This window comes from Ascaphus truei, chromosome 4, assembly GCF_040206685.1.
Source record: "Ascaphus truei isolate aAscTru1 chromosome 4, aAscTru1.hap1, whole genome shotgun sequence".
NCBI classification, from domain to species: Eukaryota; Metazoa; Chordata; class Amphibia; order Anura; family Ascaphidae; genus Ascaphus; species Ascaphus truei.
The window spans coordinates 359,794,057-359,808,425 of record NC_134486.1 but is presented as its reverse complement, the minus strand read 5'-3'; the positions used below and the strand labels follow the sequence as shown (position 1 = coordinate 359,808,425).

The 14,369-nt window shown below is 40.4% G+C and overlaps 1 protein-coding gene across 2 annotated transcripts in view; it reads right to left on the bottom strand.

Annotated features, from left to right (window-relative positions):
• RNF144A (ring finger protein 144A) overlaps positions 1-14,369 on the bottom strand; it is a 113,845-nt gene that overhangs the window by 9,199 nt on the left and 90,277 nt on the right. For both annotated transcript variants that reach the window (XM_075598306.1, XM_075598305.1), the window contains exon 7: positions 152-299. In XM_075598306.1, coding sequence (XP_075454421.1) covers positions 152-299 — 148 coding nt within the window. The remainder of the gene's footprint in view (positions 1-151; positions 300-14,369) is intronic.

Here is a 14,369-nt window from a genome sequence, read left to right as displayed (position 1 = left end):
TTTTGTTCAGCTAAAAAGTATAACTTATACTGAATCTGCTTTTCTGCAGGACTAATACAGCTACTAGAGCATTAAACTAAACATTATCACTGATATCATTCAGTTTTTATGATATAGGATATATGGGAAGATGTGTTTATTGTATACTCACGTCAAGCGATTCTAGACAGTACCAGCAAAATGCATGTTTGCAGTTCTTGCACATCATTTGTGCACAACCTTCATCCCGTTCAATATAGACCTTACATTTAGGGCAGCGTTTAATTGGTACGCCGTCTTCGGCAATTTTGAAGACAGAGCTGAAAATATAATATTATGAGAGTTAAATTAACTACAAACATACTGTAATTTACACAAAGACTGTACAGTGGATCCCAGCGGATGACTCCGGGACATTATATCCTAGTAATATGAGGGTGCCCCTATTCCTCTGCACTGTTAGTTTTGCCTTATGAATAATGACAATCTCGTGACAACAGAACTTTAATAATTTAATAGCCAAACATTGAAGCTTGTTTGTGGACATTATGTACCACATGATTTTTTACTTTGCATAATTAGTGCAACACATGGTGTGTAATAAATCAAATTATTTCTAATTAGATTCTACTGTAGGTTTCTAAACTGGGAATTGAAGTACATATTTTCGGTGATGTTTTCTTGGCTTTCATACATAGTAGGGGGATCTCATTAAAGTTATAATTCATCTAACCAGTGATATATTTACTGTAACTCATGTGTTTGCAACTTTAAATTAACTTTCAAGGAGAAGTAAAAGAGAGGAGAGAGCGCACGCCCATAGCGTATAAAAGTATATTTAATGAGGGGGAGGGAGGGGTAAAAAACGCACTTACAAGAAGTACAATAAAATCAAGCATATGTGATAATAATCACCACCATCCGGTCTAACTGCAAGCTCTTGGGGCAGTCCCAGGCTCCGTTGGTGAAGGAGCAGCGTCTCAGCAGATTCCAGGACTGATGTAGGTCATCCGGTCAAATTGCAGACTTTGGGGGCATTCCCAGGCTCCGTTTGGCAAATATGCAGCGTACCAGCAGTTTACCAGGGCTGGTGTGCTGTGAATAGTCCCAGACAAAAGTTCCGTGTGTATAGTGCCTGCAGCACTAGCGCTAGGATCAATCCGCTCCTGCGCTGAATGTAGACTTGAATGTCAGTGCATCTGACGTCACGACGCTCCCTGACGCGTTTCGTCAGTCTCGGCTAACTTTTTCAAAGGGATGACGTGAGGGGGGGAGGTCCGGTATTTTATACACACTCCAATGAAGGTAATTGTTGAATAACCGCCCCTACTCAGCTGCTATCATTAACCGTGCTACCAGCACTATAACATACATAATTACATAAAATGCAGATATTTACCCTGAAAGAATTGGAGGAGATGATAAAATTAACCTATACATTCAATGTCTATCATATTACTAAATATACATATACAATTAACACACAGTTAAACATATATTAAATATAAAAATTGTCCTCAATAACCAATTATAAAACAACAATATAAAACAACATTATTCTCCAGGGTTCAAACCAAAATTGAAAATACGAATCTTGTATGTGGATCAAACCCCATCAGTATTAACTATGGGATACATTGCATTACATCAACATAATGCAATGATATTGCATATCTAGATCCCACCTATAGATAGAGGGATGATCACACATAGGCCAGTTTGGAGTATAATACTTAGATATTGATGATAGAAAAGGAGATCATATGACATTAAAATTATATATATATATATATATATACAACCACAATTGAATAACATTAAATATTGCACCCTGATGCGTGCATAAATAAATTGTCAATTCTTATGATCCCATATGATTGGACTAATGACAAAATAATTTTAATTATAAAATTAAATATAAATAAGGTTGAAAATTTAGTATATAAAAAATATATAATAAAATGAAAATAAAAATATAAAAGTTTATACAAATGAGATCCAAACTCAAAAGGAAGTATGAGACTGGAGTCTGTATGCCACAAACAAAGCTGGGGCCCGGAGGTGTGTCTACATATGTGTGCTATACTGAAATCAAATAAAAATAAGTTATGTGTACTATATACTCTATACTATATACCTATTTGTATCTATTCTATATAGTGACTACCAGGCCCTAATTGGCCGTTTTACGTGAATATCTAAATGATATATATAAAAGTGCTATTGAGTGTTGTGCTGTGTATATGTAAGGGTAAATTCCTCATACCATCTATTAGACCCAGTGTCCCTATTTTAAAGTGTCAATTTTATAAATCAACATTAATATGCAATGAATGGATCATCCATCTGTCGGACGGAAGGGAGGAGGGTAGGGACTGGGAGGGGATGGTACGGAATAGGAGGGGGGGGGGGAAGGAAAAGGGATGGGAATGGGAATAGGGGGACCTCTGGAGGAGATCCAAACAGGGGATGGACTGAGAAGCAGAGGAAGAGGCATCCGAGGAATATCTAAACTAAAGTACTAACGTCTAAACATTCGTTTAGTCCCCCAGGACTGAGAGTGCCCAATTGGTGAATCCAATAGGATTCCCGCCTGCAGAGCGTCTTGAACCGGTCGCCTCCCAGAACACAGGAAGAAATCGTCTCTATTCCCATAATTTGCATGGTCTTGGGATTTTGTTGAACAAATTATGGGAATAGAGACGATTTCTTCCTGTGTTCTGGGAGGCGACCGGTTCAAGACGCTCTGCAGGCGGGAATCCTATTGGATTCACCAATTGGGCACTCTCAGTCCTGGGGGACTAAACGAATGTTTAGACGTTAGTACTTTAGTTTAGATATTCCTCGGATGCCTCTTCCTCTGCTTCTCAGTCCATCCCCTGTTTGGATCTCCTCCAGAGGTCCCCCTATTCCCATTCCCATCCCTTTTCCTTCCCCCCCCCCTCCTATCCCGTACCATCCCCTCCCAGTCCCTACCCTCCTCCCTTCCGTCCGACAGATGGATGATCCATTCATTGCATATTAATGTTGATTTATAAAATTGACACTTTAAAATAGGGACACTGGGTCTAATAGATGGTATGAGGAATTTACCCTTACATATACACAGCACAACACTCAATAGCACTTTTATATATATCATTTAGATATTCACGTAAAACGGCCAATTAGGGCCTGGTAGTCACTATATAGAATAGATACAAATAGGTATATAGTATAGAGTATATAGTACACATAACTTATTTTTATTTGATTTCAGTATAGCACACATATGTAGACACACCTCCGGGCCCCAGCTTTGTTTGTGGCATACAGACTCCAGTCTCATACTTCCTTTTGAGTTTGGATCTCATTTGTATGAACTTTTATATTTTTATTTTCATTTTATTATATATTTTTTATATACTAAATTTTCAACCTTATTTATATTTAATTTTATAATTAAAATTATTTTGTCATTAGTCCAATAATATGGGATCATAAGAATTGACAATTTATTTATGCACGCATCAGGGTGCAATATTTAATGTTATTCAATTGTGGTTGTATATATATATATATATAATTTTAATGTCATATGATCTCCTTTTCTATCATCAATATCTAAGTATTATACTCCAAACTGGCCTATGTGTGATCATCCCTCTATCTATAGGTGGGATCTAGATATGCAATATCATTGCATTATGTTGATGTAATGCAATGTATCCCATAGTTAATACTGATGGGGTTTGATCCACATACAAGATTCGTATTTTCAATTTTGGTTTGAACCCTAGAGAATAATGTTGTTTTATATTGTTGTTTTATAATTGGTTATTGAGGACTATTTTTATATTTAATATATGTTTAACTGTGTGTTAATTGTATATGTATATTTAGTAATATGATAGACATTGAATGTATAGGTTAATTTTATCATCTCCTCCAATTCTTTCAGGGTAAATATCTGCATTTTATGTAATTATGTATGTTATAGTGCTGGTAGCACGGTTAATGTTAGCAGCTGAGTAGGGGCGGTTATTCAACAATTACCTTCATTGGAGTGTGTATAAAATACCGGACCTCCCCCCCTCACGTCATCCCTTTGAAAAAGTTAGCCGAGACTGACGAAACGCGTCAGGGAGCGTCGTGACGTCAGACGCACTGACATTCAAGTCTACATTCAGCGCAGGAGCGGATTGATCCTAGCGCTAGTGCTGCAGGCACTATACACACGGAACTTTTGTCTGGGACTATTCACAGCACACCAGCCCTGGTAAACTGCTGGTACGCTGCATATTTGCCAAACGGAGCCTGGGAATGCCCCCAAAGTCTGCAATTTGACCGGATGACCTACATCAGTCCTGGAATCTGCTGAGACGCTGCTCCTTCACCAACGGAGCCTGGGACTGCCCCAAGAGCTTGCAGTTAGACCGGATGGTGGTGATTATTATCACATATGCTTGATTTTATTGTACTTCTTGTAAGTGCGTTTTTTACCCCTCCCTCCCCCTCATTAAATATACTTTTATACGCTATGGGCGTGCGCTCTCTCCTCTCTTTTCCTTTTTAGATATCCTGTGGACGTGGTAGGTCCACATTGAGAGCTGCCGGAGACCCTACATACCAGTACCCATATTCACCATCGGAACTTTCTGAGGACTGGTTATCCTTTCTATTGCCTTTTTCATGTGTATATGTTGTATGTTTGTAATAGGCCTATCTTATGGTTATAGGTCTGTTTACCTTTACAATATTGTCTAGATTATCTAGGTTATACATTAGATATTTATACATAGACATACACAGTTTAAATGTTCCTTTAAGGCGCAGCTTTTTTCTTTCTGTTTGTTTCAAGGAGAAGTGTTTATAATTCAAGAAGAAGTGGTTATAAAAAAAGAGGTATGCGTATTGACTTTTGTGCAATTTATATACAGTACTTCTCATCTCACAGTGGTGTGAGGTGGTGGGGCCTACTAAAAAAAACACCCACACACTCCCAACAGTTAGAAGCCGAGACCTAAAACAGTACCAGCTACCACGAAGGAAGAAGAAGAAATAATTGAAGAAATGGGAAATAAAGAAATATGGACTGATAACTGATGTTCAAGCAACAGAGGATCCATTTCTGCAATTAACATTGAGGGTGACTCATTGAAGAGGTGAGGATGGACATAAATGAAAGAGAGTCTTTAATTAGACACATGATTAGGCCTTCTTGAAAGCTGAAGATTTTTTGTTTGGTGGCTTTTTGTAGGGTAGGGGGAGTTATTTTTAAGGCTCTACAAGAGGTGAAGATACTAGTGGTTGGGCCATATTACAATAGTTGACCGAAGAATTGTTTTTTTCCAGGTTTTTCTTTTTAACACTATGTGGATCTTTGGGCCAACAGTGGTCCACAAGAATTGTACTTTGTGTGGATTAGTTACAGGGGATTCGTGAAGACCCTGAAGAGTTGAGGTATTTTAGATATGTACATATGTTTAACTCCTTCAGCACCATTGAAGAAAACTAGGGGCCTCATGCAGTAAGCCCCGATAAAATCTTTTCGGGAAGGGTTGCGGATAGGTGACAGATAGGGCTTTTTTTGGCGATTTGCCCTCGCAGTATTCAGTAAAGGCCGAATCCTTCCGATCCCTGCCGAAGCACTGCGAAAGCAAAGCTGCCGATGAGCCTGTGCCGATACAGCCTGGCTCCCGATAAGCCTTCCGATAAGCCTTTGGTGGCGATAGATGTTTGCAGCAGAGAGAGACAAGCCGCTCTCTCAACGCAAACATCGGCAACAAATAAAGTATTTTAAAACAACTTTTACTCCTAGTGTACATGTGCAGGGGGTCTCCGGAGTTGAACCACGTTGGTTTCAGGTCGGGGGACCCCCTGCTTCCCGAGATACAGGCCCCTTTATGAGGTGCCGGTATCCCTCTGCATTTAAAGGTCCCGATCACGTGACCGCGGCCTGTAAACCAAGCAGAGGGATACCGGCACCCCCTAAAGGGGCCTGTATCTCGGGGAGCAGGGGGTCCCCGGACCTAAAACAAAAGCGCTTCAGCTCCGGAGACCGTCTGCACATCTACAATATGAGTAAAACACACATCAATAAAGACTCGTTCCTTACCTTACAGGGTATCTGCTACGGTAACGAAGCAGCATGAATATTTATTTAATAATACTGTACAGTGAGCAGGGGGCCCCCGAGCTGAACCGCATCACTTTGTGGACCAGGGACCCCCTGCTTCCCGAGTTACAGGCCCCGGAATGTGTCATCGGGTGGCAGTGTCGCCGCCATCTTTATAGAGTCCCATTCGCGACGTGCCCGCTATAAATATGGCGGCGACACTGTAACCGATGCCCCAAACCGGGGCCTGTAATTCGGGAAGCAGGGGGTCTCTGAGACACAAATTAATGTGGTTCAGCTCAGGGGGCCCCCTGCTCCCGCACAATATTATTAAAATACATTAATGCTGCTTCATTACCATAGCGGATAGCCGCTAAGGCAATGAAGGGGTTAACGCATAATAGCATGTTTATTGGGGACAAATGCCCCCAATAAACATAGCAGCAATACACAACATAAAATACAGTAATGGGCAACAGTACTATTATCCACAAATGGATAATAGTGCAGTTGTCCATTTAAAATACATACACAGCAATAAAGACATTAAATACATATAGCACTCACCCATGTGCGGCTGCCACGATGAAGGCCATCCTCATCTTCATCCTGCCCATGCCCCATCCGCTTCTGCAAAACAGACACAATAATTAAAACATCCAATGTAATGTCCCCTAACCCCTTAATCACCATAGCGGTTATTAACCGCTACAGTCATTAAGGGGTTAACCCACCATCACCCACATACCCTCCCCCACTAACCCCCCCAACCCTGAGGCCCAACCACCCTCACCCACTACCCACAGGGGAGTCCTACCAAATACCCTTGGGGCCAATACCCCCTCCCCCAGCACATACAGTACAATAATGAGCCAAATAAATATTATCCACATAGGGATAATACATTATTTGGCCATTATTAAACACATTCAATACCGTAATAAAGTAAAGAAAATTGTACTAACCTCATCAATAAGAAGGCTCCGTCGCCAGCATCATCCCTGGGGTCCGTTGCCAAAATAATAAATAGCCAATACATCTCAATTACATTAACAGACCAATGAACCCCTTAATCACCTTATCGGGTACTAACCTCAAAGGTAATTAAGGGGTGAAGCCATCCTGCAATGGCAACACCACTTATGCATAACATCCTCAATGAATTAAAAACCAATTTCCTAACCAAATCTCATTTAATCATTCAATCTGAAGGCTCAAATGCCACTTAAAACATTGCATTTACAGTGTATACATGTAGCATAACATGTAAACTACATGTACACGCTGCAAATCAATGTTAACAATACAATAATCCAACTCAAATAGCCTGACATCACAAGAAGTATATTATGTAAGCAAATAAAGTCACCATCAATGAATTAACACACATGAATTACATCCCTAAACAATTAAAATACCATCCATACCAATTACACAATTAACTAAAGCTATCGTAACAGAGAACAACTTCAAAACATAGAAAAAAGGACACCAACAATTACAATATACTAAAGCAAGCCTCTCCATAACCTACTGTACAGCATAGAAGCCCAAAACTTACATCTCTCTAATAATAAAATACATTTAACACACATCTATGCATAGCAGCATAGCCACAATGATTTACAATACAGAAAATCAAGCTTTAACAACACTATCATTTCTTACCCTGTATGTATATATCTCTCTTGACATACATACATACATACATACATACAGTGGCAAGAAATTATATGCATTAAAAAAACATGAAAAAGCAAAAAAAAACCACAGTTACATTAAATACATTTCTTTATTTAACTTACCATTACTTGCCCCCACCGACTCCCGTTGATCAGCTTACTCACGAACCAATCCACGAACAGGAACCCATAAAATAAAAAACCATAAAATAATAAACATTAAAATAATAAAACATGACAATCCAGGGGTCTTCTAGTTGTAATCCATCTTCATCTGTATTCTTCTACCTTCTTCCGGGGTCTTCTTGCTGTCCGGTGCCACGCCCTGGTCTTCTATCTTCAGTAGGAGGTCCTTCCTCCTCGGCATCTGGCTTCAAAATGAGACGACATAGGCCTTTAAAGGCCTATGACGTCACATTTTCATCATATGGATCCCACGGCCCTCATTGGGCCGTGAAAACCATGTGTTTTGGCCGATGCAAAAAAAAATGATGACGTCACTTAAAGGCAATGACAGCACAGCCAATCAGAATTGCTTTGCTTCAATTGCCTTTAAGATAACGTCATGAAAAGACACATGGCTGGACTCACATGGTACGGCAGCCAATCAGAGCGTGGGAAGTCTATCCCTACTCTGATTGGTTCAAGTACCATGTGACAGAGGCTTTCAATAACGTCACATCCTTTCTCCCCCAAGCCTCTGTCACATGGTACTTGAAGATAGAAGACCATGTGTTCATTTTTTTTAATGCATATCATTTCTTGCCACTGTATGTATGTATGTATGTATGTATGTCTAGAGAGATATATATACATACAGGGTAAGAAATGATAGTGTTGTTAAAGCTTGATTTTCTGTATTGTAAATCATTGTGGCTATGCTGCTATGCATAGATGTGTGTTAAATGTATTTTATTATTAGAGAGATGTAAGTTTTGGGCTTCTATGCTGTACAGTAGGTTATGGAGAGGCTTGCTTTAGTATATTGTAATTGTTGGTGTCCTTTTTTCAATGTTTTGAAGTTGTTCTCTGTTACGATAGCTTTAGTTAATTGTGTAATTGGTATGGATGGTATTTTAATTGTTTAGGGATGTAATTCATGTGTGTTAATTCATTGATGGTGACTTTATTTGCTTACATAATATACTTCTTGTGATGTCAGGCTATTTGAGTTGGATTATTGTATTGTTAACATTGATTTGCAGCGTGTACATGTAGTTTACATGTTATGCTACATGTATACACTGTAAATGCAATGTTTTAAGTGGCATTTGAGCCTTCAGATTGAATGATTAAATGAGATTTGGTTAGGAAATTGGTTTTTAATTCATAGAGAATGTTATGCATAAGTGGTGTTGCCATTGCAGGATGGCTTCACCCCTTAATTACCTTTGAGGTTAGTACCCGATAAGGTGATTAAGGGGTTCATTGGTATGTTAATGTAATTGAGATGTATGGTTAGTACAATTTTCTTTACTTTATTACGGTATTGAATGTGTTTAATAATTACCAAATAATGTATTATCCCTATGTGGATAATATTTATTTGGCTCATTATTGTACTGTATGTGCTGGGGGAGGGGGTATTGGCCCCAAGGGTATTTAGTAGGACTCCCCTGTGGGTAGTGGGTGAGGGTGGTTGGGCCTCAGGGTTGGGGGGGTTAGTGGGGGAGGGTATGTGGGTGATGGTGGGTTAACCCCTTAATGACTGTAGCGGTTAATAACCGCTATGGTGATTAAGGGGTTAGGGGACATTACATTGGATGTTTTAATTATTGTGTCTGTTTTGCAGAAGCGGATGGGGCATGGGCAGGATGAAGATGAGGATGGCCTTCATCATGGCAGCCGCACATGGGTGAGTGCTATATGTATTTAATGTCTTTATTGCTGTGTATGTATTTTAAATGGACAACTGCACTATTATCCATTTGTGGATAATAGTCATTGTGCCCATTACTATACTGTATGTTAGGGGGGTATAGGTGTTGTTGGGGTCATATATATATATATATTTATTTATTTAGTTCGTGTGGGGCTGGTGTGTGTATTTTTTATTATTGTGGGTAGTGGGGGTGGGTGAAGGGGGTATTAGCCCCAATGGTGGTTGTTTAGGGCTTGCGAGTGGGTAGCGGGAGGCCTTAACCCCTTCATGACCGTAGCGGTATTAACCGCTACGGTCGTGAAGGGGTTAAGTGCCCCCGCAAGTCCTAAACTCACACCCAGGGCCAAATACCCCCTTCACCCAACCCCGCTAGCCACAATAAAGATGGCACGGTGGGTTAACCCCTTCATTGCCTTAGCGGTTAGCCGCTAAGGTAATGAAGTGGCTTTTAAATGCCTTTTTCCTGCCTCGGATGCACGCCTGGGGGCTCCGGTGCGGGTATCAGCTCCGGAGACCCCCGGCATCAATCACAGGCAGGAAAAAGGGCTGATTTTTTCTAAGTGTCGCCCTTGCCGATGCTTCTCCTCCAGCAAGTTGCCAACTTTAGTTGGCGGGCTGGATTGGCCATAAAATCTCCAATCTGGGGTGCCGATCAGCACCGAAAAGCTGATCGGGGCTTCCTGAATTCAGCCGGGTTAAAAAAGTGCCAATAAGTGGCTTATCGCCAGCCGTCTCCCGATAATTTCTTATCGGGAGGAAAAGTTGCCGATAATTCCCACTTATCGGCGCTTACTGAATCTGGAAGGAAAAAAATGGCTATAAAATGCCGAAAAAGCCTTATCGGGGCTTACTGCATGAGGCCCTAGGTCTGAACTGAAAGGGTCTAGATGGGACTCCCCATGGTACTGAAAGGGTTAACACTTTTTTCATATTGTGTAGTTTTTATATTTTGAATTTGTATATGTATTGCCCATTATGTTTTTTTAAACCCATACGGACCTATTAACCATGGGGATGCCATGTTTTAGACGCCCCGATGGGATGGTCAAGGTACTGTAGTTAGTGATAGAGGTATTAGAGTAGGGACTGTATTGGTCCTTTATTATACCTAAGTGGATAGCTAGGCAAGGGTTGACCTTGCCTAGCCAGCCACTTGGGCTATTAAAAGGGTTAATATAGTTTAAACGAATACAGTGTGTATATAATGTATCTTATCACCTATTCAAGGCTGCTAGTGTTATGTTGTGTATATAGTGGCCATTATATAAATAGTCAAGATTGACCTAATGTCAGCCTCGTGGGCTATGTGATAACAATGTGTGATATTATTTTGCCTTAGCCCAATATCGCTGGTATCAGACTTTCGTGAATAGCATGTCAATAAGTACATTTGCAACAATTACCTATTTGCATAGGATGAGTTAAAAATCTCAGACATTGCAACGGTAAAAAGCCTTTTAACTGCTTTAACACATGCGATGTGGCTTTAGTGAATAGGTCTGCTAATAGTGTATTTGGTTTAGGATTCCTGCAGTGACATTTTTGTAACTATAATTTATGACACACCTGATTACAGCAACATTAATATATTTTACATGTAAGTGTTGGTTTCCCTGGAAACATGTTTTTTTCACTTGTTTCTCTCTGCGGGAGTATGAGGCTGACGGTAATAAAATCAAGCTGAGGCAATGTTGCACCCTCCCAAGACCAATTTGAACCACGACTAAGATTTGTGTAGGACATTTCTATCTACATTTGCCTCGGTTTTTAGATAAAGAATATACCGGTATGTACAGTAGTTGTGTACACTTTAATAGCACTTGCTCTTTTCCAGCTTGCTTGAAGTGATTCTAGGTATAAAAATTACCTAGCACGTGACATGTGAAGAAATGCGAAATGCCCTGCAAATTAAGCAAACTTTTGCCATATGCCACGGTCCTGTGACCTTGGCTAAACCATGGCTGCCCTGTGTTGTTTTGCAGCTTCTCTAGTTCATGTGTTTGACAATAGGTGATGCTAGCTAGCATGTACTGTAGGAAAGCTACAATCAATGGCATATGAGGCTGTTGCTATGAGTAGCCAGCAGATGGTGTTACGCCGTATACTGTATACTGTACTGCATTATACCTTTACATTACAGTCCAGTTTGTTGTTTTTTAAGCCAATCATAACCACGTCTTCTTCCCATAAACTCGTTAACGCTTGAAACCAGGCATGGCATGTTTAAATTAGAACATATTTATTAAAGGAAAGCAGAGAAACATAGTGTAGTCATATAGTTATTATGTTACTAATATTGGAATAGGTTAAACTTGTTCTTGTGAAGAGCCATGTGTAAGAGACACAGCTGGAAGTACTGTATTGTAGGTTAAAGAATGTGGATAAAGTACTGTAGTATCAAAAGAAGATTGATGTACTGTATTGTGGCAGACAAAAGTACTGTGCTCTACATTCTTCATTACTTGTACTGGTCCATGTAAGTGGTCAGGTACACACTAAGTCAAGAGTCATTGGGGTTGTATAACCAAGTTGCCCAGCTGCAAAATAGGAACAAAATCAAACAAAATTAATCGCACCTGATTTATCAAAGAAAAAAAATCTAATTCTTTGCCCCCGTTTTGCAGCTATGAGACACTGTAATCACATAACAAAACATAATACAGTGTTTGCACATTATGAATACAATATAGGACACAGTGGCAAACATATCTATCCTATGCATTTCTGAACAATTTGTGATGTGTGTGACAATATGTTTTAACTATAATGAAACAAATCTGTTACTGTAAATAATAAATAGTAGACACAGTACACATACAACCTTATTACAATATAGATGATGTTGCTTATCCAGCTATTGATGCCAGCATTAAAATGTATTTTGGTTCCTTGCTTTTTTTCCAGTACTGACTTCTGAAGTGGAAGTATGAGCAGAAACAACAATTTTACTAGTTAACTAGCTTTAGGGCTCTATATACCTTGCAGCACAACAGGATACGGTTTGATCTGCCTTTGTGTTCAAACTTAGCTTAGCGTACATTATGTACTTTATTTACTGCTAGTCAGCTCCAATAAAGTGCACATCAGGTTGACTTGAACTTGAGTTATAAAATAATAATAAAGAAATAAAAGTGGGAAGCTCCTGTACGATTGTGTGCCCGACTAATCTGATCAGTGCAGGGATGGGTTGTTGCTCCTGAGCAGCTTCTCTGTCTGGTTCAGATGACTGGTTTACTAATGATACTGGTAGTTTTTGCAGCAAGCCGCCTCTGCACTGAAGAGCTGGGAGCTGCACCACCAAGGTCTTGAAATTCATGCCTCTGTACTGTATGTAGGTGTGACATTTGTATTCCATGCTGTGAGTGACAGCTGAGCTCCCAGCTCAACAGTATGCCATGCTACTGTAGGTGTTACTCCCTCCTAGCCAATTGCATGCCCACACTACTTGGAGAAGGAAAAGGGCCATTGGTGCAGAGGTTACAAAACTCAGGGCATAGTTTGTCTCACCCAGGACCATGGGTTGAGAGTAGCAATCTGTGAAGGTCCTGCTGAAATTGGGACAATCAAGTATTGTTATTGGTTGTTTTGCTGGGTACTGCACTGCTCAGGTCATATTTTTTTTTTATTCCAGAAGATTTGGGTTTTACAACATACTCCTGCTGTTCATTTCCTCACTCGTTGGTGCTAGGGTTGTTATTTATCTTCTGCTAAATTTCTGTAATTTAGTCAAATAATAGTTGTGAAGAAGTACTGTACATCTGAAAAGGTTGTGAAGAAGTACTGAACATCTGAAAAAGAGATTTCTGTATAACTCATAGTTAGTCTATTAAGAGGTATCACAACCTGCAAGTACTTTCTCCAATATGTCTACTTGAAAACATGCATATTTCATTGACTCCACCCAGGGCAGCCAACAGGGGGGGACAGAAGGGACATGTGTCCTGGGCCCGGTGTCTGCGGTGGGCCCGGCGGCTGGTGCTGCATGTTGGGCCCGACCTCTGGCCAGGTCCCTGGCTCTCGCAGCCAGGCCCTCGGCTCTCCTTCAACTGCAGATCTCTATCACTATGTCCCACGCCGAGCTCCCAATGCCAGCGCGTCATGGGCCTCTGTGAAGTCAGCACGCCGGAAGTAAGCTTGGCTCCGCTTCCGGCACGCGTGGCAGCAAAGGGAGGCCTGATGCAAGCTCAACACGTGGGACAGAGTGGAAGAGGCCTGCAGCTGAAGGAGGCCCCAACGTGCAGCACCGCCCCGCTGCAGACACTGGGCCCGGCCTGACCATCCATAAGGTAAGTCTGTTTTGTAAGTATTGGGGGGGGGGGGGGTATTTTTGTACATGTATTGAGATATTTTTTATATACAGTACATCGTTTTTTTTATATGTATTGGGGTATTTTTTATATGCATTGTTTTTTAAAAAAAATATGGATTGGGGTATTGTTTCATATGTATTGTTTTTTTTTATATGTATGACGGGGTTTATATATATTGTTTCTTTTAATATATGTATTGTTTTTTGTATGTATTGAGGGTCAAAGGTATTAAGGAGGTAGTTTTTTTTTTAAATGCTTTTGTGGTGTTTGTATATATTTGGGGAGGTGGGGATTTTTTTGTATGTATTTGGGGGTGGGATGGGAAGTTTTTGCATTGGGGTGGGGCTTTTTGGTACATATTTTGTGGGGGGAATTGTGTGAGGGAGTGAATGAGTGGGGTAATTGACGCAGGGGTAGGA